The sequence below is a fragment of the Cicer arietinum genome, chromosome 1 (assembly GCF_000331145.2).
Source record: "Cicer arietinum cultivar CDC Frontier isolate Library 1 chromosome 1, Cicar.CDCFrontier_v2.0, whole genome shotgun sequence".
Lineage (NCBI taxonomy): Eukaryota > Viridiplantae > Streptophyta > Magnoliopsida > Fabales > Fabaceae > Cicer > Cicer arietinum.
In genome coordinates this window covers 9,583,035-9,608,423 of record NC_021160.2, presented here as the reverse complement: position 1 = coordinate 9,608,423, position 25,389 = coordinate 9,583,035, and the positions used below count along the sequence as shown (strand labels likewise).

General features: G+C 33.8%; 3 protein-coding genes across 5 annotated transcripts; 2 read left to right on the top strand and 1 right to left on the bottom strand.

Moving 5' to 3' along the window:
• The first annotated feature begins 621 nt into the window (after positions 1-621).
• Positions 622-9,811, top strand: LOC101514511 (ABC transporter C family member 14-like). The gene is made up of 11 exons (XM_004487793.4): positions 622-2,987; positions 3,824-4,144; positions 4,384-4,470; positions 4,860-5,480; positions 6,004-6,168; positions 6,258-6,552; positions 7,123-7,337; positions 8,631-8,936; positions 9,026-9,089; positions 9,189-9,428; positions 9,516-9,811. Exons 1-11 carry the CDS (start codon positions 846-848, stop codon positions 9,608-9,610), a joined length of 4,551 nt encoding a protein of 1,516 aa, XP_004487850.1. The 5' UTR covers positions 622-845; the 3' UTR covers positions 9,611-9,811.
• A 1,306-nt stretch (positions 9,812-11,117) lies between these two features.
• LOC101514190 (ubiquitin-like-specific protease ESD4) lies at positions 11,118-17,126 on the top strand. The gene is made up of 9 exons (XM_004487792.4): positions 11,118-12,054; positions 12,585-12,661; positions 12,740-12,833; positions 12,955-13,053; positions 14,462-14,554; positions 14,665-14,784; positions 15,273-15,376; positions 16,130-16,202; positions 16,564-17,126. Exons 1-9 carry the CDS (start codon positions 11,347-11,349, stop codon positions 16,624-16,626), a joined length of 1,431 nt encoding a protein of 476 aa, XP_004487849.1. The 5' UTR covers positions 11,118-11,346; the 3' UTR covers positions 16,627-17,126.
• A 542-nt stretch (positions 17,127-17,668) lies between these two features.
• LOC101513419 (kinesin-like protein KIN-13A) lies at positions 17,669-24,979 on the bottom strand. 3 transcript variants are annotated; one of them, XM_004487789.4, is made up of 13 exons: positions 24,632-24,979; positions 24,262-24,525; positions 23,483-23,704; positions 22,865-23,044; positions 22,590-22,694; positions 22,346-22,423; positions 22,125-22,206; positions 21,394-21,556; positions 20,497-20,826; positions 19,083-19,301; positions 18,303-18,981; positions 18,141-18,206; positions 17,669-17,990 (listed from the first exon to the last, which is right to left on the bottom strand). In XM_004487789.4, the coding sequence occupies exons 2-13, from the start codon at positions 24,454-24,456 to the stop codon at positions 17,808-17,810; spliced, it is 2,502 nt and encodes an 833-aa protein (XP_004487846.1). In that variant the 5' UTR covers positions 24,457-24,525; positions 24,632-24,979; the 3' UTR covers positions 17,669-17,807. The 3 variants fall into 3 exon arrangements, with proteins under 3 accessions (XP_004487846.1, XP_004487847.1, XP_004487848.1); XM_004487790.4 differs by having other exon boundaries at positions 24,262-24,522; XM_004487791.4 differs by having other exon boundaries at positions 24,262-24,508.
• Between the last annotated feature and the right edge of the window lie 410 nt (positions 24,980-25,389).

The window sequence follows — 25,389 nt, the reverse complement described above, 5'->3', positions numbered from 1 at the left end:
AATTAATTTTAAATTAATTTTATGCCAAAAAAATAAATAAATATAACATGCATCAATCTTGTCATAGAAATTAAAATTAAAAAAATTAACAATTTGCTTTTCTATTTATTCTTTTTACTTTCTTAGACTTCTCTATAGTAAATAGCCATTCAACTCTTGATTCTTAAACTTCAGTAACCTTGATGTAGAATTGATTCACATCGTTTTCTCTATAAAAGAAATTTATTTTTCTTCGAGGTATTATCAAATATTAAATATGTTATCTCTTCAAATAGGGATTCGAAATACGGTTCTATCTTATTGGGAAAGTTCACTCATTCTGCTAGAATCAAATCCAAACTTAGATTTGACATTAAAAATTTTCCTACCACCAAAATACATGCTATGTTTTTTTTTGCCAAAAAAAATACTCACTTTACATGCTGCCTATATTTTATTTGAACACTTTTTTGAGTGCTAAAAGCGTGGCTCGCATGGACCCTATTTAATAACATTAAATGTTCCACTCTACAAGCAAGCCGAACAGAAACAACACTTTGATTTTTATCAAAAAAAAAAAAAAAAAAAGAAACAACACTTTGATATATTCACATTTATATGAGATTTGGATTACATCATGTAACCACTACTGCATTGATATGGTATCACATTCCTTTAATACCCTTTCCGTGTTCTAATAGAATTTCACACCTCTTTTCCCTCACTCAACACAACACTTATTCCCTTGTTCACATCATATCATATGAGATTATCCATTCCATCATCAAAATCATGTATCAAACTTGTTACAAAATTGTTTTGTTGTTACATATTTTCTTGGTGTAACATATAAACATAACATAAATATGAAACCTTATAACTTATCCTCACATAACAATCTTCTAACTATGTCTTCTTCTTTTTCTTCATGGCTTACTTCTCCTTCATGCACCCTTTTATCCAAAGATTCATCTTCATCTACACCACAATTCATACTTCAATGGTTAACCTTCATTTTCCTATCACCATGTCCACAAAGACTTCTTCTAACTTCTCTTGATTCCTTGTTTTTGTTATCCCTTTTAGCTTTTGCAGCTCAAAAACTCTATTTAAGGTTCAATTCAAGTTCAAACTCTAGCTCTTCATCAATCACAAAACCACTTCTGCAGGAGAAAGATTCTGACTATAGAATCACTTTTTGGTTCAAACTACCTTTGTTGGTAACTACTCTTTTGGCTATAACTTACACTGTTCTAGGAATATTGGCTTTTACTCAAACAAATTTTGCTTCATGGAAACAAATAGAAGCACTTTTTCGGTTTTTCCAAGCAATAGTTAACATTGTGATAGTGATTCTAATGGTACATGAGAAAAAGTTCAAAGCTTCCAAACACCCTTTATCACTAAGAATCTATTGGATATCAAACTTTGTGATTGCTTCTTTGTTTGCAGCTTCAGCTATTTTTCGTTTTATAAGTGTCGGCGAAGAAAGTTTGGAGCTTAGTTTGAGACTTGATGACATATTCGCATTGGTTAATCTTCCATTATCTGTTTTCTTTTTTGTTGTAGCAGTTAAAGGTTCATCAGGGATTCATGTGATAAGAATATCCGATGTAGTAGTAGCGTCACATCGATCGATTTCAATCGATAGAACTTTGAGTCCTTATGCTTATTCTTCATTTTTCTCCAAAACAGTTTGGTTATGGATGAACCCTTTGATCAACAAAGGTTACAAAACACCCCTTAAGCTAGAAGATGTTCCTTCACTTCCTATAAATTTTAGAGCAGAAAAAATGTCAGAACTTTTTCAAAACAATTGGCCAAAATCAGAGGAAAACAGTAACCACCCTGTTGGAAAAGCCTTATTTAGATGTTTTTGGAAACACATAACGTTCACTGGCTTCCTTGCAATCATTAGGCTTTGTGTTATGTACATTGGTCCAATGCTGATTCAAAGTTTTGTTGATTTCACATCAAGGAAAGATAGTACTCCTAGTGAAGGCATTGTTTTGATATTGATCCTTTTTGCAGCAAAATCAGTTGAAGTACTTAGTGTTCATCAATTCAATTTCCACTCTCAGAAACTTGGTATGCTTATTCGTTCGAGCATAATCGCTTCGGTTTACAAAAAAGGTTTAAGGTTGTCAAGTTCTTCAAGACAAGCTCATGGAACTGGACAGATTGTGAATCATATGGCTGTTGATGCTCAACAGCTCTCAGATTTGATGCTGCAGTTTCATCCTATATGGTTGATGCCATTACAAGTAGCTGCAGCATTGGCTCTAATGTATAGCTATGTTGGTGTATCAGTGCTTGCAGCACTTCTTGGAACAGCCATAGTTTTTCTTTTCACTCTATATAGAACCAAGAGTAGTAACAGCTTCCAGTTTCGGATAATGACGAGCCGTGATTTGAGGATGAAGGCGACAAACGAGTTGCTTAACAACATGCGTGTGATAAAATTTCAAGCTTGGGAGGACTATTTTGGAGAGAAGATTCAACGGTTTCGTGAAGCTGAGCACGGCTGGATTGCGAAATTCTTGTACTATTTTGCTGTTAACATGGGAGTTTTGTCCACTGCTCCATTAACTGTAACTGTTCTTACATTTGGAACAGCTACTATTCTTGGAGTTCCTTTGAATGCTGGCAGTGTTTTCACAATAACTTCAATCATAAAGATACTTCAAGAGCCAGTGAGGACTTTTCCTCAGGCTCTAATCATGATATCTCAAGCTACAATATCTTTAGGGAGGTTGGATGAGTTCATGATGAGTAAGGAAATGGACGAGAATGCAGTGGAAAGAGAGGAGAATTGTGATGCTGATGTAGCTGTGGAGATAAAAGATGGGAAATTTTCATGGGATGATAAGGACGAGATTGATGCTTTGAGGGTTGATGAGTTGGAAATTAAGAAAGGGGACCATGCTGCTATTGTAGGAACTGTTGGGTCAGGCAAGTCTTCATTGTTGGCTTCTGTGTTGGGAGAAATGTTCAAGATCTCAGGAAAGGTATGCTATTGCTTGCTTTAGACTTATCTACATTTTTTTCTTGCACTTCAAGTAATTTGTTTCTTCTTCCAAAGAATTTCAGTATTTGGTGCATCAAGGTTAGACATTGTTGTTAAAAATTGTAATTGAAGCCGAAACATCATTTACAATAGCAATTTCAATCGCATCAGCTGCATTTTTCCGCAATTTTCTACTTGTCATGCAACTGAAACTGAGACTTTGACCGCATTCTAAAAAGTTTGGTATTTTTTGTATCTTAACCCTCCTACTCCCAGAGAAAAAAAGTTATGGTAATCCAGAGTTCGGTTGAAAGGTAAGTAAAGTTTGACTAAGGATTGTTCTAGTTAGGGTTCAAACTCGGTTACTCCTAGTCGATTTGCCCTTAACTGAAGCTCAATAACCACTTGAGCCGAATCACTTGTTTTTAAAACCTTGGTATTAATTCATTCATGTTCATGTTCATAAAAGTTCAAGTCCCATATCCTAGGATAGGATTAAACACATGGATATCATATGAGATAACTATTAATGAACATGAACATTGATCTTTAGGATTCATGACATTCTTAAGGTGGTTTTGTACATCAACATGTAAGACACAAGTGAAAAAAAATAACCATGCAAATCAAGTATTGTAGTCTCTACTCTAGAGCACTGATTTTGTTTCCATGTTAACATGACTATGCTTTCATTAGGTGCAATTCTTTTGTTACAAGAATTCATGACTATGCTTTTCAAATGTATTCAATTTTTTTTTATTGATTTTTGAATTTGTTCTATGAAAATTTACTTTTAAATCTTAAAAAGCTGTCATCATTACTTGTAAAATCTTACAGGTGAGAGTTTGCGGGACGACAGCATATGTAGCACAAACATCATGGATTCAGAATGCAACCATCAAAGAAAACATATTGTTTGGTTTACCAATGAACACAGAGAAGTACAAGGAAGCTATAAGAGTGTGCTGCTTAGAGAAGGATCTTGAAATGATGGATGACAGCGATGAAACCGAAATTGGAGAGCGCGGTATTAACCTCAGTGGCGGCCAGAAACAACGTATACAACTTGCTAGAGCTGTATATCAGGACAGTGATATCTATCTCCTTGATGATATATTCAGTGCTGTTGATGCTCAAACTGGATCATTCATTTTTAAGGTATGCACAAAGTTACAACTTACAAGCAGTGCTAAATAGCTCATTTTTTCATTTTTTTGTTATATAATGTTTCTAAGATTAGAAACATTATATTTTATATATCAATCAAAATGATATTGGTTTGCATTATAAATTAACTGTCAGTGCTATATTTCTACTACAATCACAAATGATGAAGTTACTTTTTCTTTTTTTGAAATTCAAATGATGAAGTTACTGATTGTCTATCTTTGTTGCAGGAATGTATCATGGGAGCTCTTAAAGATAAGACCATTTTACTTGTAACCCACCAAGTTGATTTCCTGCATAATGTTGACTCTATAATGGTATGCATATGCTCACAAGCCCATAAAACATTTGAGCTTTTCATTAAAATGTTGTTTCAATTCCATTGCTCCCAAGTTATCTTACCAATAGTGATAGTACGAATGATTTTAAAAGGTAAAATAAGCAGTCTCAACTGTTGATGAGAAAATCAACTATTAGTATTATGTGCACATGCATAACAAATCACAGATGTGTCGGAATATCAACAATTGGATTTCTCATCAGCGTTTGATATTACTTACTTTACCTTCTAAAATGAAATAGTTACTTTAGATTTGGAAAATTTTCCATGACCAATTATCTGATAAATCGTCTGCAATGAACAACCTTAAACAGTCAAATTCTTTCAACTGATCACTTTTGGCTTGTTTTAAAACCAACTTTAAAGGTAATGCGTGAAGGAAGAGTAGTACAAAGTGGAAAGTATGATGAACTTCTCAGAGCTGGCCTAGATTTTGGTGCACTTGTAGCTGCACATGAATCCTCTATGGAAATAACAGAAACAACTGATAAAGCTGGTGGTGATGATTCTATTCTGTCTCCAAAACTAGCTCGAATCCCTTCGAAAGAAAAAGAAAGCGTTGGCGAATCTCAAGATCAATCTAAGTCTGAAGATAAGGCTGCAGCAAAGCTCATTGAAGATGAGGAAAGGGAAACAGGAAGTGTGGACCTTACAGTATACAAACATTATTTCACTGAAGCATTTGGATGGTGGGGAATAGCACTCATGGTAGCAATGTCATTGGCTTGGATATTGTCATTTTTGGCTGGTGACTATTGGCTAGCAATTGCAACTGCTGATGATTCTAGCATTCCTTCTTTCACCTTCATTTTTGTTTATGCTATTATAGCTGTTGTTGCATGTATAGTTGTGATGGTAAGAGCTTTCTTGTTTACATATTGGGGTTTAAAGACATCTCAAAGCTTCTTCATTGGATTGCTTCGAAGTATCCTCCATGCACCTATGTCATTCTTCGATACAACTCCTTCTGGCAGGATTTTGAGTCGTGTGAGTTTCATTCAACCATCCCTTTTCATGTTATTTTCTGTTGGGTATAGTTTATTGTTTACTAATAAGTGGTCAGATCGTCTACAGTACGATTTAAGGTTAATCTTGTAAACTATAATCCTACGCTTGAGTAATAGAAAATCACTCTTGCCACTCTAGTCTAAGACATAGGCATAATTGGTTGAACTCCGTGATATTTTTTTGTGTTCTTTGTTTGTGTTTTTGTATTTGTTTATTTTGAACTAGGGTTGTCGCTCTAACCATTTCTGTTCTAGTAAACAAAATAAATTAGCTATTAAGCACCAACACAAACACTGGATACAACACTGACACTAACATATAAACACTCGTAACACTTTGAGAAAATATAAGTATTTTAACGTAGCCACATGTGTTGATACTACGTCGGTGTCCACCAGACATGCCTTCGATCTAAAGTATCAGCGCTAGAATATAAACTAGTCTATTCTTTGAACAGTAGTTTTTAGACTTGCTAACTCTACTCTTGTTATGAATTGTTTAGGTATCAACTGATATACTTTGGGTGGATATATCAATTCCAATGTTGGTAAACTTTGTAATGATAGCATACTTATCATTATTCAGCATCCTCATTGTCACATGCCAGAATTCTTGGGAAACTGTCTTCCTTTTAATTCCACTGTTTTGGCTCAACAACTGGTATAGGGTATGATATACCTTCCTCTTAACTCTGTCTCTTGAAATTACAAGACCGAGTTCTCACCACTAAGCTGACTCTTCTGTTCTGGTCTGCAGAAATATTATCTTGCAACTTCAAGGGAATTGACTAGACTTGATTCTATCACAAAAGCTCCAGTGATTCATCACTTTTCAGAGACAATTTCTGGTGTTATGACAATCCGTAGCTTCAGAAAGCAGAATGAATTTTGTCAGGAAAATATTGACAGGGTGAATGAAAGTCTAAGAATGGATTTCCATAACAATGGTGCAAATGAATGGCTTGGTTTTAGGTTGGACTATATGGGAGTTGTTTTCCTTTGCATTGCCACACTTTTTATGATCTTTTTGCCGAGTGCTGTTGTTAAGCCAGGTACAATTACAACATCATCACTAGGTTTTAAAACGCGGTCACATCAATGGCCGCAATCATGATATTTGATATTGTTGAGAATTGCAGTCGAATGCGGCTGGCTGATGCAGCCTTAATCTAGTCTCATTGCAGTTACAGAGATATTAAAAATCTTGATGTCGTATCCCCTAATTCAATTATAAGCAAAAATACATAATTCTATACTTATTAAAGATGATAGTTAAGTGCATTTAATTTTCTTCATTTTATGTAAAAATAAAAATGCATTTACTAAGCTACCCCTAAGTATAATGATCATCTCCTTATAACATTAATGACTTAATTTATGTGTACTTTTAAAATTATAACTTTAAATGCAGATCCATAGTTGAGATTTACTTATATTTATGTCCAACGAATTTAAGTATTTTTATACTTATATTTATGTCGGATACTTTCTTTTGAAAGCTTATTTAAGACATTTTATACTGTTTTATGTTGACAGTGTAAAACCATTAAACTCTAGATAAATATAAAAGATGTCTTACTGACAAAGAATTGTTCCACTTGGATGAAATTTTGCTTTTGCAGAATATGTTGGTTTGTCTCTGTCCTATGGCTTGGCTCTGAGTGGCCTCATGTCAGCTACCATAACAATGACTTGCAATGTTGAGAACAAAATGGTTTCAGTTGAGAGGATAAAACAGTTTACAAACCTTCCATCAGAAGCTTCATGGAAAATAGCTGATAAGTCTCCTCCTCAGAATTGGCCTAGTCATGGCACTATAGAGTTAAACAATTTACAGGTATATTGCAGTCACTACATATTGAAAGATTAGACAATTTTAATATAGAGTGAGAACCTGCAGAAATAAACCAAAATTAGAGTATACAATTTGGAAAAAGAAACATGTGTTGGTAGAAATGTTTTCTAACATCAATTTTGGTCAGTAAAATTCGACGACTTTTTAAATGGTTAACAAAGTTGAATGAGTATATCTAGATTGGATAAATTATTAACCATCCTTAACTTAATTCACCACGAATTTAAACATTATTAACTATGATTTCAGGTGCTTCAAGCACATGTAAATTTGAACACTTGCAAATCAAGGTTAATCTTATTTAAATTTGAGGTTAATAAAATTAATTAGATGGTTAATACGTTACAACACCTAGTATATCTATTAACCAAATCTAAGATTTTATTAACCACGTTTCTGAACCATGTTAACCATTTAAAAAGTGGAATTTTGTTGTCTCAAATAGATACTCAAATAACATTTCTTGAGTGAAAAAGACTCCATTTTTTAAATATTCTTTTGGACAATATGTTTATTTCAAAATTGAGGAAACTAAGCAGAATAAAATGTTGAAAAATAAACTATGATGTGATGGTACAAGCAATTTGCATACATTAGTATTTTACATATAAAAATGTACATAGAATGCAATGGTTTGTGGAACCTTAGTTTTTACAGTATTGTTATTGTGGATAGTTCATTGACTTTATTAACCATGAATTTGAATGCTATTACCACAATTTCAGATTTGAACACTTGAAAATTTTAGTTAACTACTCTAAATTCATAGTTAATGAAGTTCAGTAATTGTTTAATCACATTCAAACATTTCATTAACTACACGTGTCAACTGCGTTAAGCTATTGACTATTTTAAAAATTCTCAAATTTAAATGTCCCAAACTGATGTTAAAATAACATTATGTAGTTTTTATTAAGTAATGGTACAAATAAGAATTTCTAATAGTAACATGCATTTGGACTTTGTTTGGATAAAAAACTTATTTAATCTCTTATAGTATAAGTACTAATGTATAAGCTATTTTTACAACACAAGATAAAATATAGTCAAATTGTTTTTATATAAGTTATAAGCTGTTTTCATAACCTATCCGGGATAAGTTATGAAAATTAACAAAAAACAGCTTCTAGACATGTCATAAGTTGTTTCCATAAGCTCTCTTCAAACGGTTTCATAAAAGTTTATGATAGTAGATAAACTCAAATAAGTCCAATCAGACACTGGTAACTTGTATGGCATAATTTAATATATTTGGTTATTAAATGGTGTGAGCAGGTTAGGTATAGGCCAAATACTCCTCTAGTTCTTAAAGGAGTGACTCTCACCATTGAAGGTGGAGAAAAAGTTGGTGTTGTTGGACGTACAGGGAGTGGAAAATCAACCCTTATTCAAGTGTTATTTAGGTTGATTGAGCCTTCAGCTGGAAAAATAATCATTGATGGTATTAATATTTCCACTATTGGACTTCATGATTTGAGGTCACGTTTTGGAATTATTCCACAAGAGCCTGTCCTCTTTCAAGGAACAGTTAGAAGTAACATTGACCCTCTTGGATTGTATTCTGAAGATGAAATTTGGAAGGTATATCGTATACGCATAGATACTTTACTTTACCAAAAAAGCATTTGTAGCTTCTCATAACTAATTAATGTTTCTTTTTGTTGGTGCAGAGTCTTGAACGCTGCCAATTGAAAGAAGTGGTAGCTGCAAAGCCTGAGAAACTTGAAGCTTCAGGTGATAAGAAAACATTGCTATATATAGATTATAATAATAATAATAATAGTAATATTGCTTTGTGAGCTGAAATATGTTTACTATATACTATTTTGTTAGTGGTTGATGGTGGAGACAATTGGAGTGTGGGACAAAGGCAACTTCTATGTTTGGGAAGGATTATGTTAAAACGCAGTAAAATATTATTCATGGATGAAGCAACAGCATCAGTTGATTCACAAACTGATGCTGTAATACAAAAGATCATCAGAGAGGACTTTTCAGATCGTACAATTATTAGCATTGCTCATAGAATACAAACTGTTATGGATTGTGACAGGGTTTTGGTCATAGATGCAGGTATCTTCATTTTTCTTATACACTAAATTTAAAAAGTTATATGCAGTCAGCAAATCACAACTAATATAATATTGGTGTTTTTGGCAGGTTTTGCAAAGGAATTTGACAAGCCATCACGTTTGATGGAAAGGAATTCACTTTTTGGAGCATTGGTTAAGGAGTCTTCTAATAGATCAGCTTAATCATAGTTGTTTGCCACTTATGATGGCAGATCCAAAGTTTTTCTAGATTATGAATGTTCTAACCTTTCTGTAGTTCCTTTTTTCTTGTGAAGCTTTTTGTAGTTCTATATTTGAGTAGTAAGAGAGGTAATGGATATCTACGAATAGAAATAGAACTATCTATTATCTTATTTGTTGAATATAGATGGTATTTGTGCTTTATTTATATTTGTGTGAATATTTGTTTAACATACATTCAATTGATTTTAATGTATTTGGAGATATCCATCGATATCATCATTTAAATAAAAATATTATTTATGCACAAAAAATATTTTTGTTATTGTAATTATGTAAAATTTATTCTTCTCTTTTGTCAACATAAAAAAAAATTAACACATTAATACATAACACATAAATAAGATAATCACAAAATTATATCATCAATAATATTAATACATTGATACATAACCAAAAATCATTAGGACATATTAATTTTATTAATTTACTTAGTGAGTATTAATATTTGTTAATACGCATATCATTACATCAACTTTTATATTCATTACTAACGAATAGTTAAAATATTCATTTATTTTATTTGCAGATATATGTTTAACCACTTGTTTTGTCTCTATTATGAATTTTATATGCAAAATAAATTTTCTTTTATCATCTATAGAGAATAGGATAATATGCAAGACATAAAATTATATTAATATTGAGTTACATAAATAAAGTTTAAGAAAAAACTACCCTCTTTGGAGCTCTCTTGGGGTGCCCTCGTTCAACCTTCTAGTAGTCCACTTTAATTCAAAAGAAAAAAAATTGGACGACATACATATCATTTGTAGACCATACTCCATGTTAAAACAAACACACATTTTAAATATTCTCTACCCGCACTTTTTATTACAACTTATTTAAAATAAAACAAGTAAAAAAATTTTCTTTTTTTTCGTGTAATTTTGTTTTATATTGACATTAAATCACAATTATTCAATTTTTTAAAATATTTAACTTGTATGATATTTCATCCTACTATTGACTTGAATGTAAAATAAATTATTTGTTTATGATGAATTTCTTTTTATTTACTATAATTCATTTTTTAATTCTTATTATAATGATAAATTTTTTATTTTGGCTTTTCTAGGGTCAATATTTTGAGTTTTCTTATTAAAATTACAAATTATGAGTTGTTTTCTAATTAAAGACGAAGAAGATCGAAATGTAAAATATGAAGGTCGAGCCTAAATAAAAATTAGTTTAAAATTAAAATATAAGTGTATTTTTTTTAACATGAAAATAGTTTAATTTTATAATTTATCATGTCAACCGGGTTACTACGATCAACTTCGCAGGTGGCACGTAACTTTTTTTACGTGAATTAATAGAAAAAAAAGTATTTCTGATAACTTACAAGACTACGAGGGAAAATATCTGTTTTAATTTAATTTCAGGTAAATCTTAAAATGTGATTGCTGAAATTGAATCTTAGAAAAGAATTAAATAAATAAAATCAAAATCACAATTCCCCCTCACCACAACCAGTGGAGAATTATCGCGGTTGATGCACAGATCAGCAAAAGTCACATTCACACCAATTTCTGTGCATTTAAATACCCCACACACATATTAATCTCTCTTTCTAAATCCTTAAATTAGTTTCGTATTTCTCCCTCTCAACGAAAAACCCTAAATTACCGAATTGAGTTGCATGAAACACTCGTTCTCATAGCACTTGGTTTCGATCAATGGGTGTCACCACTAGTAATCGTAAACGCTCAGAAGAATGCATGTCCGTCAATCACCAATTCTCTTCATCTTCAGATTACCACAGAAAAAAACCCAAATTCTCATCCGAATCGACCCGACCCGTTAAACCTACATACGACGTCGTTTCCAGGATTTCTCGTTACCCCGACACCAAACCACCGTTTGTTCGTGAAGTTCACGCGCCGTGCAGGCCGAAAAAATTCAACTTTGCCAGAACCATATCGAGGTTATTTCCCGGTGGCGACAACAAAAACAACGACGGCGGTGATATTATGGGGAATTTTCTGACGAGTAATTACGAAAAGGCGAAGCATTCTGCATTGGAGAAATGCAGAGTTGCGACTAAGAAGGAGAAGGTTGTGATCGATTTGGACGCAGAGAGTAGCGGCCGCGAGGTTTCGGAGGATTCCGGCGTGGTGGAGGTGGTTGAGATTCGTGATACGGAGGCTGAGGTTGTTGAAATTGGCGTTAAACGGCGGTTGAGGTCTTCGCCGGATTCAGCGTTGACGAATACTATTGTGAACTTGGAGGAGTATGATCTTTCGAGCGTTCATGTGTATAAAAAGTTGCTTGAAGGTGTTCAACGACGAACGGACACGATTCGGAATCTGAATTTTCAAATTGAGCTGAATGAGAAGCGTAGGGATACGTTTCAATTGCTGCGTCCTAAGAAGGAACTTGTTGAGGTGATCATTGGTTTTTTAGTTTTACTAAGTAGTAGTAGTCGTTGTTGTAATGTGTTGTTTTTTTCGTTTGTGTTTAAGATTTAGGAGAATGATATCTAATTGAGAAATATTTTAAATTGTTGTCGTTACCTCTATAGCATCGACTCTGATCAAAAGTGTGTCCCATGTGTTGGTGTCCGACCCCAACACATTGATTACATTCAATTAACTCATTTTCTCAATTTGTTACGGGTGTCGATGTGTTAGTGTCAGTATTCATGCTTCATAGGATGTTATTGATATTGATGAACCATAATTACAGTTTAGATGCGGAGGACTGCATTTCAAAACTAGGCTAATGAGTAGCAAGACTTTGATGAAAAGGAAAACATTTATTATATTGAAAATGCTACAATTGTAATGCTTATTTAAGTAATAGGTAGCATTTAATAGTGTATTAGGGATGGATACTTGTTGGCTAGACTATAATATTTGTTATTGGTTTGCTTTCAATGTTATTTCGGTTTACTTAATGTTACTCTGGTTTTCAGGAAGTGCTCATTGAGCCTTTTGTCCCTCTAACGGATGAAGAAGAAAATGAGGTTTCTCGTGCATTATCTGCCAACCGGTATAATTTGATGATGTGGCTATATGTTTTTTAGTGGTGTTTAATCTGTTGTAGCTCATGGAGGGTTTTCTTCTACAGGAGGAAGATCTTGGTTACCCATGAGAGTTCTAATATTGAGATATCTGGAGAAAAGATTCAGTGCCTTATCCCGAGTGCATGGTTAAATGATGAGGTGATCTTGTTTGTTGATCATTTTGCTGAGTTACTAAAAAGAATAACTTTTATGAAATTATATCATGATCTGATATTGTTGCACCATGAAATGTTGTGATGGATTTACCTTAATTGTGCAGGTTATAAATTTGTATTTTGAGTTGCTGAAAGAGAGGGAACGAAGAGAACCACAAAAGTTTTTGAAATGTCATTTTTTCAACACCTTTTTCTACAAAAAGGTAGGATGTTGTCTTAGAAAAACAATTCTACCTTCAGATAACTACCATTGTTAAGTAGAGGGAGCCATTTTCTTCCTCTACCATTTTTTTGTGTTGACCAACAAATTATTGTCGTCTGATTCTTGTTTCAAACAGGAAATTGCTATCTCCATATATTAATCAGTAGATGCTCCAAAACCCTGTTATAGCTAATAGCTAACATAAAACATATGTGAATGTATATATGGGGAATACTAACCTCCAAACTCGTTTGTGTTTAGCATCGTCTTTTTTTTTTACAGTTTGACAATTTATTGTTATGGTTTCAGACACAATAGTGATGAGCATTTTAGTCAATTTCAAGTAACCTGCATTTGATTCCCTATAATTTCCCTTCTTTCATTCCTCTTATCTCTCTTTCTCTTTTAAACTCTAAATGGAAAAATCTTCACTATTTTATTATCAAATGCCTGAAAATATACTTCGTTTTTGGCATTTGTTAATATTTCAGACAGCATATTTGGTGCCAACTATGCCACAAGGAACAGCAAAGGGTTTTTTCATTCACCCAATTTATTTTAAATTTTTCTGATGTTGAAGTCTGTTGTTTTGACACTCTGCTGCCCGCACCTAAAACCAACCGTTGACAGAGGGCTTCCAATGCAATAGTACTGCAGTAGCCCTTGCATTTAAAAAACTGGAATTTTCCTGGTCAAGAGCTCTTCAACTTCACCAAGTTATTATTACTAACTAAATTGCAAAACTGCCATTTTATTCACATTGTATATATTTAATTCCTTTTTAGATTTTTATAATCTCTAGATTATCTCCTGTGGCGTTGAAGTTGTATTCCATTTCCATATATATCATGCTTATAAGTCCTCGCTGTAGGTCAATATTGTTGAAGAGTGCTAGTAATAACGCCCCCACAATCTCTCCAACACTCCATCTTTATGGGTGAAATTCATGTGGGTCCCCTCACTTTAGGAATGGGTCCCACATGAAGTGATACCCAAGAAAGGGACTGTTGAAAAGAGTGTTGCAAGCACTTCTCATATTGTTTCATTTGGCACAAGCATATCTTATAATCATTTCAAATGATATAACATAAGAGGATATCTTTTGGGTGGGGAGTGTAAATTTTAACATAAGAGGAGAGAGAAGTGCAATTCAAGCTTTTCTTAAGGTAGGGTGCATTTAATTTTCTCACTATTTTATTATGAACTTCTATAGAAATCAAAACTATACACTACTTGAGTCTTGATCACATACTTATCTTTGTCAGAGTGTTGGCGTGAATGATTAACAACATGACTTTATGCATGTGCACACACATGCTCTTGCATGTGCATTTATCTATATTTATAATATGTAATTTAGTCATATTGGTCATATATTGATTCTTTTTATTTTGAATGTTTATTGCCAGTTAATAAGTGGCAGGGATGGATATGATTTCAAATCTGTTCGAAGATGGACAACTCAAAGGAAATTGGGATACAATCTATTTGATTGTGATAAAGTAATTAAGTTTGAACTAACTAATATTTCTGTTTATTGTAGCCAATTGAAGTTTGAACTAACTAACTCATTTTGACACTGATCTTTTACCTGATTTGTTGGCATTACCAGATATTTATACCAATCCATCGAGAAATTCACTGGTGCCTGGCGGTTATCAATAAAAAAGATGCAAAATTCCAGTATCTTGACTCATTGAAAGGAAAGGATAGGCGTGTGCTAAAATTGCTGGTAAAGTTTTTGGTCTATCTTTTAATTGTAAATTTCATTTACCAAGTTGCATATTGCTAATTAAAGGATATTAGAAGTAATCTAAGTCAGAACTTAGAACGTCCTTTTTAGTTTTTTTTTTTTAATATGAATACTGCCTTCTATTTTTCATGTTCAATCGATGGAATTTTGTGCCATTTTTATTTTAGTACATATAGTCAACAAGTCACCTGAGATTAAGCCAAGGACAAATGATCTCATCAATTGCTCATGGCTAAAGTTCTGTTGAATTTGAAAACAAACCAAACCTGGCCACATTGTTGAGGTGGTTGTTGAACCGAACATAAATGTATTCAGTTTGTTGGGTTAAAGATGTAGCCACTGTGTTAAGTGTCATCTCTTCTTAGTTTATGTTCAAGCAACAAAATGTTTTGAAGCCTTGAAATTTTATATTTAAGCCATTGCTCTGTTGTAAGATTTATCTAATGTTTTTCATTCATGTTTCCCAGGCTAGATACTTCGAAGACGAAGTAAAGGACAAAACTGGAAAAGATATTGATGTAAGCACATGGGAGAAAGAACTTGTGGAAGACCTTCCTGAGCAGGAAAATGGGTTTGTATTCCGATCTTCTGCAAATCATGATATACTTTAATCATTTAGTTTTCTGAGATATCTGCAATGAAAAATTGGTTGTAGCTATCCACCATTTTTAACTGAAAAACCTATCAGTGCATCTTCTCTCATAGAGAAGAGAACCTGTTAAGTTTTTCTGAAGAATGTATCCTTAATCTCAAACTACCCTTACATAATGAATCTATTTTTCTTACAGCTTTGAACTTTGAAGTTAAAACTTCCAGTAAAAAATAATTAAAACTAAAAATTTATTGTTAATTGAAGTTTAATATTGCTGTTCCTCCCAAGTGAATTCAAAGTTGGCCATCGGTAATAGTTACTGGTATGAAGACACATAGTTCTTGGTCACCAAAACTTGATAGTATGGCAATACTCGGAAGAGTTATTAATTGGAGTAATTTATTAAATTAGGAAACTGAAAGTTGATCATAAAATGGTGCATTGGAAAAAAGCTTTTTGCAATTTAGTTTATTTGAGATAACTTTTTTATCTGCAATTTGTGGAAGAGCTTCTCTAATTTGAGCTTGGTAGGATTGAAAATGGAATGAATGAAAATGAAAATATCTTGACATCAATAGTTTTTTAAGATCTTTTCAATTTTTATTTTTATTCCTTACATTTGTTGTCTCCTTGACTCTTCAACTTCTAAGGATTTATTGCAACTCCGAATTGTTCAAATTAGCAATGTTTTTAGTGAATTATTTTCTAAACATAAGTTTTGCAACTGAACAGGTTCGATTGTGGTGTGTTTATGATCAAATATGCCGACTTTTATAGCCGAGGCCTGGGGCTGTGTTTTAACCAGGTAAGATATGAAGCATTTCATTTTGTAGCAGGAAAATTATGCATTTGTTGTATGTATTTTGTTGAAATATTTTCCTTTTCCTCAAGTGCATAATTCAATAGTCAATTACTGTGCTCTACAAGAAATTAAATCAATTGCTGGAAATCTTTCAGTATCAGAAACACAGCAAGTAGTCAGCATCCATTCAATATTTTTGGGAAGAATGTTTTTCAAGCATCTTTAATTGCTAGAAACATTCCATTACCATTTTTTCCTTGCTAGTTTAAAAGATTCAGTGATGCATATCATGAGCCTCAGGAAACTTGTTTCGTTAGATTACTACTTTTTTTAGAGTCAACTGAAGTTTTCTTTCCATTTATAGGAACACATGCCTTACTTCCGGCGCAGGACAGCTAAGGAGATATTGAGATTGAGAGCTGAATAAGCAAAGAAGTGACCATTCATCAGTATTCTAATCCAATACTCCGGCGTCGTTATAGGAATTTTGGCAGTACTAATTGATGGAGGATCCTTCACTTCTGGAAATGTCTTGATAATAATCATTCTGGAATTGGAGCATTTGCTTGCTTGGAAGCTGAACTGACCACACATACGGTCCCAGTGCCTAGGTCCAGCAAGTCCGTAGTGTAGAACGCAGTAGGTTGTATATACAGTATACAAGAGTGATTTATTAGATGAGATTGAGGTGTTAACTATGTAATGGCAATATTGCTTCTTCACCATTCTCTTTATATTCATTTTTGCTTTGTCCGTAGTCTAGAATGCAGTATTTTTGCTCATAGTGTTTGATCTTTTCCTCTAGGAAATTGAATGGAAAGAAAAGGATGATGATTTCATAGGTAGTATAGATTGCGGCAGGCTCTACATTTGAGCATTCGTCAAACCTAATTTTGGATAAATTTGATTTATGTTTGAATTTCTTTATTCTAAAAGTATATTTCTTGTAAAATTCAAAGTGAAGAACAACTTTTGCAAATGAATATTTGCTATTCAGTCTCAAACTATGTAGACTTAAATAACTATTGATCTATATCAATTTTAACCAATTAGAGGAGTATAAGAAGATGAGTGTATTAGACAATGTTATAGTATGTTGCTATCACTCTTCTATGTCCCATGATCCATTGGTGTCAAACTGTGCAATACTGCAGTGGGATATTAAAAATCGGATCTTCTAAGCCACTTTAAATGGGATCTTAAAAATCGAAATTAACGTTTTCTACCAAATGCAATACTGCAGTCTATAGGAAATAGATTCTAGCATTATGTACATTGTGTGATGCAATACTTCAAGCTAATCAACGTTGAATAGTAGCACCAAATATTAAAAACAAATTTTATAAATTTCCATTACGAGGATGAACCGGAGAAGCATTGATTTTATTTATGCGTCAAATTTCATTTCATTTTTTTCATTTTTCCCTATCAAACTTCATATATTTATGCCAAATTAGAAAAGGCTAAAATATCACAAAAAGAGCATTTACATGTAGGTAATTTTAATTATATGTATCCAACTTAAAGTAAACGATCAGTTAACATCAAACAAAACCTTTCAACTATATGACTTACAAATATGAATACAGAGAGAAACCAAATCTCTTATTAACGGGGAACTCTTTTTCTACTTAGAATCTCCTGTTCTTTTAGTCGATGTTGGAATCTTGCAAGGCGAGCTTGGAGACCCACAAGACTAGCTGCTTTGCGAGAAAGCACAAAACTCAATTGCGTCACATAGTTGTCAATACGGCTTCCTGGTTGGTCCACTTCAGCCAAGAGTTTCATTTCCTGAAAACAAGAGCAATATCATACATGATGATTGAGCACGGAAAAAAGCGAAAAAGAAGCCGCAGCACAAAACTCGAGTTGTCAAGTGACCAAGCAGTTATAAATCTAACATTTGATGTGTAACCTAAAGAAAAGCAAGTAACAACTTACTTCACGAACAATCTCCATTGTGTCCTCAATTTCTTTCCTGTGAGCAGCAATTAGTGCTTCTTCCTCCTGCAAAAGTACAATAGTACATTAGAGAAATTAATAGTTTGTATTCAACTGAAAACTGGTAATGAATAGGTCATTAATCCAACATATTTTACAAACCTCGAGAACTGCATTGATATTCTTGTCAGGAGCAGATTCTGCTTCATGAAGCCTTGATCCAGTGGTAACAGTGTTGTGGTTCCCTGTGATCTGCTGCTTGGAGCTTGAGGTCAAGACATCAGAAACATTGGTATAATCCCTTGATGCTAACTTAGCAGGCCTCTCAGACTTCTCATCCTTAGAAACTTTCCTGCGTGGGGGAGACACCTTTTGCACTTTCTCAGCTGTATCATTTTGTGAATAAGAATACATCTTTTGATTGGAAGAATCATTATAAGAGTTCTTCTTTTGCACTTTCTCATCTGTATCATTCTGTGAATAAGAGTTCATCTTTTGACTGGAAGAATCATTATAAGAGTTCTGCATTTCAAACCTCTCCCTCTCTCTCTCCATTGAAGCAGAAGTCAAGCCTTTTTCTTCTCGCCCATTTGATAGGTAATTTGAAGAAACACTAGGTAAATGTTTGTCAGCAATAGCAGCAGAGCTGTACAAAGTACTCTCCTTGTCATGTGGCCTCCTGCCCAGATCCATTGGTTTCTCTTGACGTTGATCGCTAAAATCCTCTGCAGCAGCACTAGCTGGAAGGGTTGATGAGGATGAAACATCCTTATTAGATTGTGGTACAGAATTGGGGATCAGGTCTTTTCTAGGATTTCCACTTTTGGATAGACTTTTAACCCTGTTCACATTAAGATGAAACAGTTAATAAATGCACGTGAAAGAACAGATGCAGCATTTTATGGAATGTAAAGTTTGAGCATATGATACACAAACACGTACCGATCAGCATATCTTAGGGTGTTAAGTGTGTGTTCACAAGACCCGGCACCTGGAGATATACAAGAGATCATAACAGTCTTTGAATTGCCTACAAAGGAGTCACGAAGCACTTCTGTAAGTTTGCTTCCCCGAAATGGAATGTGGATCTGATCATTGTCTAAAGCACGAATGCATTCCTTCAAAGCCAAAAGGCTCTTATTGATTTCGGCTCCTTCAATCCTATGGTAGAGATACATAAAAATTGCAGAGTGAATTTGAATTTTTAACAAGTAAAATTTCCTTGACGGAGGAATGATAGGAAGCCACCAAATCTGATTTTCAGCAGTTAACTCAACAACATCATAAAATTTAGACAACAAATAGCCAAGATTTTTGTGGACTAGACTATGTAATCTTGCACTGTAATAACAATTTGTGCAAATAGATAATCTTCTGATCTCTGAATTATTAAACATAGTTGAGTTTAAGAAGTATCAAAGCAATAACTAAAATATTATATGTAAATGTAATATTCCAAAACTATTAATTAGAAAATAGAGAGTCAGTACAATTAGATGGTTTCATGACAGGCCCATTACACAGAAGAGGCAAAAGAGGGTAGAGAAAGAGTTTGGACCTATAAGTGAAGGCCTGCACCGCAGGTCTATGAAAGAATCAAAGAAGACGTGAGGGTGTAGCACAGCAGAAGCCGTGCATGCATTTGATTGAAAGAGAACAAGAGGGAAATAACAGAAAGTGCCACATGGTAGAGAGTGAATGGGTGAGAAGATTCTATAAATAGGAAATGAGACGGGGAAGGGAGGAGGGCAGATACTAGAAAGGATATCAAGAAAATAGTGAAGGGAAGGGAAGATTGAGCTAGGCTCTGAGTTGAGAAGTTGGTTCTTCTTCTTCCTCAGGAAAGGGGTTTTCTATTGTTATTATTCATTAAGCTTTCCATGTCTGCAAGGTATAACTCCATCCACTGTCAATTTATTTTGTTTGCTCATACATACTCATTGTAACGGCGATTTATTCCCTCTGTTTTAACTTATTCAGTGTTAATATCATTCCTAAGTTTGTTCTCGATACTCTGAGTCATAGCATTTAATTAACCAACTAATATGGTTTATGTTTCTTACTGCTGCTCTCATATTAAAGATAGTCCAGGTATTGTTGAGTAAAAAAGTATAAATAAAAAGGAAAAGATAACTCTTATAATTTCTATAGAGTTTTCTCATATTCAATATGGATCCAACTGAACTGCACCCCAGAAAGTCGGCTTATTCACCAAAATTGTCGAAAACACGTTGTAAATTTGTCATGAGGTGTTCATAAATACCCATCCATGCATGAAACATTCTAGAAAGAACTGTCAAGCAGTTCACTTTAAGGAGTTTAATTTATTAAGCAAATAATTCAAATGTAGAAGTACCGTGTTTGACGATCATTATCAGTAGTATCAGCACCTCTTTCACTTCCAGCAAGATCAATAAAAGAAATCTTCCCCACAACCTTCACACTTCTTGCCTCATTTCCATCATTGTTTCGCCTGCTCTCTTTGACCTCATTGTGCTTCTTGACAACCAATTGCAAGATAGCATGTGACCTGGAAGACTCCTCATTAGCACCGGTGGATCCTGTACTTCTTGCAGCATTTCCCTTTTCAATGAATTCTTTGACAATTTGAACATCAGAAACTTCAAATTCTTGCAGTCCTACAATGCAAACTTGCTGCCGTCCATCTTCCCTCATGCAAAGTTTCCTATTCATAATGTAATAAATCACCATTCACCAACTTATTAACACAGCATGCACCAAAGAACAAATAAAACATGCAGGTTGAAGCATTGAGTAAGCAAGATGTCAAGATGACATTTGTAAATGTATATTAGCTGAGACAGATAGATATTTTCATTCCTGTACAGTTAAAAATAAGGAAAAATTAATGCTTGGCGAAGGATAAAATTTAGTGGTGGTACTTCATATTATAACAAATACATTTAGAAGAGACAATTGGGTTATAATTTAGTCAACAAAAGTTGATGTATTTCAAAAGTACATCAACTTTTGTCGACTAAATTATAACCCAATTGTCTCTTATAAAAAGGACAGGAGGGAGTATTTATTAAGAAGCTGAATCCTTGATGAAGACATGGAAAATGCTGTCACAATTAAGGCCTAGATCCACACGCAGCGGACTTAGACCAAAGGTAAAAATAATGGCTTAAGGACAAATTGTACTCCTATGCAACACCATCATATAATACATTTACATAAAATTCCCAGCATGCTCATATAAAAGATCACGAGTTAGGAAAGAAATACCCACTTTCTGTCACTAAGAAGATCAAATAGCTTTCCACCATATATCTCAAAGTAGCTAAGCCACAACTTATATCTCTGACTCCGATAAACTGGCTGATGCAACTGTCGAACAAGGTCTTCTGCAGCTCTGAGTGGTAAAGGTTGCATTGTGTATGTTTTACCACTTCCTGAAAATACAGACTATTAGAGACAAAGTAATGTATTAAGTGATAAAGTGGCTGTCCAAGGATCAAGTACATCAAGAGAACATGGAAAAATAAACTTTTATGGCGCCAAAAATTACACATTTTGTTTTGTCAAAAACTAAAAGCAAATTTTAGTATAGTTAGTTTTTTTTCTTTTTTTTTTTTGCCATATAGTATAGTTAGTATTCAGTTGGTTTGAGCTAAGGGTTAAGAATTAGAGGACCCGGGTTCAAACCCGGGTGAAGAAAAATAATGGTAAATATGTTGACCTATGTCACATATAACAGCCAAGCACAACTCAACAAGACACACCCAGAAAAAACAAAAATTAAAAAACAAAGAATCACTATATTTTCTTGTTGAATAAATAGATAAACACTGGCAACATCATGAACCAGCAACAAATGCAATGTTGTATAAACAAACTAGCAAAGTTCAAACACTGAAAAATCCACATAAATATATAATATTAAAGAACAAAACAATTTAATATGTAAAACTGGACAATAATGCTAATTTGACACAGTTCATAACAAATAAAATTTCTCACCTGTCTGACCATAAGCAAAACAGGTAGCTTTGGTTCGTTCAAAAATTGTTGGAATAATTGGTTCAACTGTAGCACGGTATACCTGTTATTATAAACCAATAGTGCCTTAGATCAAACAAAACAAACCAAGATCACTTCCTTAAACCACAAGTACCACACAAAGGAGCAAATAGATGGTATGAAGACAATTGAAGTTTGATCTTGGATAAGAGATGCCATACTTCATCATTGGTAACATGCTCATCAAGAACAGCATCAAAACAAAACTCATGCTTGTCCACATAAGCTGTCAAATCAACCTGTCATGATCAAACAGACACTCAGATCTTTGAGCAGTAAATTAAAAAAAAAATAACATTAAGATAATTAATAATGAGGGAATGGGATCAACTTTTGAACTGAATATGTGCATGTGTCTGTGTGTGTGAACGAAAAATAGAGCTTGGATACAATATCTAAACAAACCTTAAGTTTAGGTTCATGGAGTGTCAAATATGCATTGTCCGATACAGTTACAATATCATCCTCTTTCTTAGCAAGCTCTTTCTTGTTTAAAGGTCTTTTGCGCACCTACACCATGCATTCGAAAGAAAAAATTTAACATAAATTGATGAAATAAAAATAGTGACAAAGGAAGGATCCCTTGTATCATTCTCTTTCTCATTCATAGGATCCCTTCTTTTATCATAAAGTCTGAAGCTATGCATGTATACATAGGTGTCTACAAAATTTTAACATACCACAACTTTAATCTTGGCGACATTATTCTCCCTTGTACTGTTCTCTTTCTCATTCATAGGTAAATAAATTGATGAATCAGCATCTGCTTCTCTTTCCAGCTTGCTGTTAATTGGATAGATATCATCTTCAAATGCTCCAGGCATGATGGGTGATGGTTCAAAAGATTCTGAAATGGCATGCTGATAAGCAGAGAAAAAATAGAGAATATATGAGAACACATATACGGACTATTACTCCAAGAAATTTAAGTTGAATGCAGGACTATAAGGGATCATAGAGAATAAACATGTCCTTTGAAAAAATGATTGAAACAAAAGTGCTGAAGGTTATATAAGGTCCATGATTTAAACATTCAGATTCGAGATTGCTGTATAATTGCTGGTTATATAAGGCTATAACCTAGTTTTTCATCATTGCCAACAAAAATTGTAGTATAAGATGGTATAAACAGTTATAAAACTTTTGCTCCTACTAGGTTATATAACCAGCAATTTTCATGTTATCTGATACACACATATAACAGCACTACAAGCAGAATATATTTTCTCAATAATATGTAGGAAATTAGCCAAACTAAGCCTACAACATTATGATATATTAATCAATCATATTCATACCTCAGACAAAAGCTCTGTGTCATCCATGGCATGAAGATCCAAAAGCCCAGCTCCAAAATCCCCTCTAAACTCAGGAGAATAAAACCCGTCCGTTGACCCCATTCCACCAAAAGTTTGAGAATTGGGCGTATACAGCTCCGAACCAGATTCCCCACTAAAATTGAGGTTTCTCATTAACTTCATAAGCCTTTGCTTCTCTTCAGCAGACTGTGCTCCATAACCCTACCCCAAATATCATATAAAATATTCATCCAAAGTCACCTCATATACTACCAAAAAGAAAATATACACAACATTTGACAAATTTGACCCACACTACAGGCAAACGTAAACCACTAACAAAAAGACAGTCGTATACATAATTATCCTGCAAATCACAGTATCGCTCCTATGAAGGACCTACACCTTAGATTGAAGGTGTGTCAGATGTCCGACACATGTGGTTAGTGGTCACATTCAATTACTTCGATTATCTTAAATTATTACTTGTGTCTACATATCAGTGTCGTAGTCCAACACATGTTGTTAGTGGTTACAATCAATAACTTCGATTTTCTTAAATTATTATATTACTTGTGTCTACTTATGAGTGTGATGCCAGTGTACATGTTTCATAAATATCCCAAAGTCCAATTTCATAAAGCATATACATATAACCACATAAACAAGTGTTCCAAATTTTAAATCACTTCAACGCCAAATAATTATAATAAAACAAAATTAAAGCAGAAAATGCAACATAAAAGAGGTTGCTATCTTCGTAAGAGGAGAGACGATACCTGCATGAGAAGGTTTGGGAGGAGTCGATTGTCAATGCCGGAAGAAGCAAGCGGAGAGGCTAGATGCTGCAAGCCGGCGGACTGAAGCCACCGCGCCATGACGGCGTCTCCGGCATCAGTGGCGGAACTTTGCAGGGAGCCGCCGGCAGCTTGATCGTAAAGAGCGGCGGCTGCGGCATTACCCTGTGGTGGCATCTGGCCAGCCACGTGGCGCTGGGAACGTCGTTGAGGCGCCAATTTTTAAGATCTGTTACACGCGCGCTTCTTATCACAAAATCATCACAATTAGAATAAAAAAATCAACAACAAAAATATCGAGGAAAATTAAATGAAATGAATTTAGAAAAAGAAAAAAAAAGGCGAAACTCACGAGAAGAACATGAAAGTGAGGGGAAACCAAATCGGAAAAAAAGTGAACAGAAATTGCAGCGACTCGATATTTGTGATTCAGATCTGAAAACGATAGCGATATTTCTTCTGTAGCTGAGTTTCTATTTTCTCTTTTCCAATGAGTAACCACAAAATGGCCTTCGTTTGCGAGAGATAGAGAGAGATAGAGAGAGAGAGAGAGAGATTTTCGAACGCGAAACAGAGAGAGAAAATGAAATGCAGAGTTTGGTTGAAGATTAATTAATTAAAGATTAGTTGCGATAAACGTTGTGATGATTATTAATCATAATCCTCGCAATTTCAAAACCAATATAAAACGGCTATCTAATTGATGTGTCGATTGTTGAAGTTGAACGAACCGATGAGTATTAAAGGACTATTATACCCTTAATCAAAAACCACGTTTGCTTAATTGGACATTATGAATCAGACAAACCGCGCCGCGACTCAGCACTACCAAATCTAACAGTACATTACAGGTTAAAAGAATAAATACAAAATAAGGCTTAAACACATTTCCTAATTTAATTGAATCAAGATTTTAGTCAGTCGATTACTAGTTAAGTTTAATGAGCATGTCAATACAATGTAAATTTTTTTAATAAAAATAACAAACACAATTATGTCTTTCATACAACCGATTTTAACATATTTTTTATTTGACAAAATATAAATATTCATTAAAATTAAAATATAAAATTATTTTATCTTATTGTGCATTTGTTGTTTTTTAAGCTT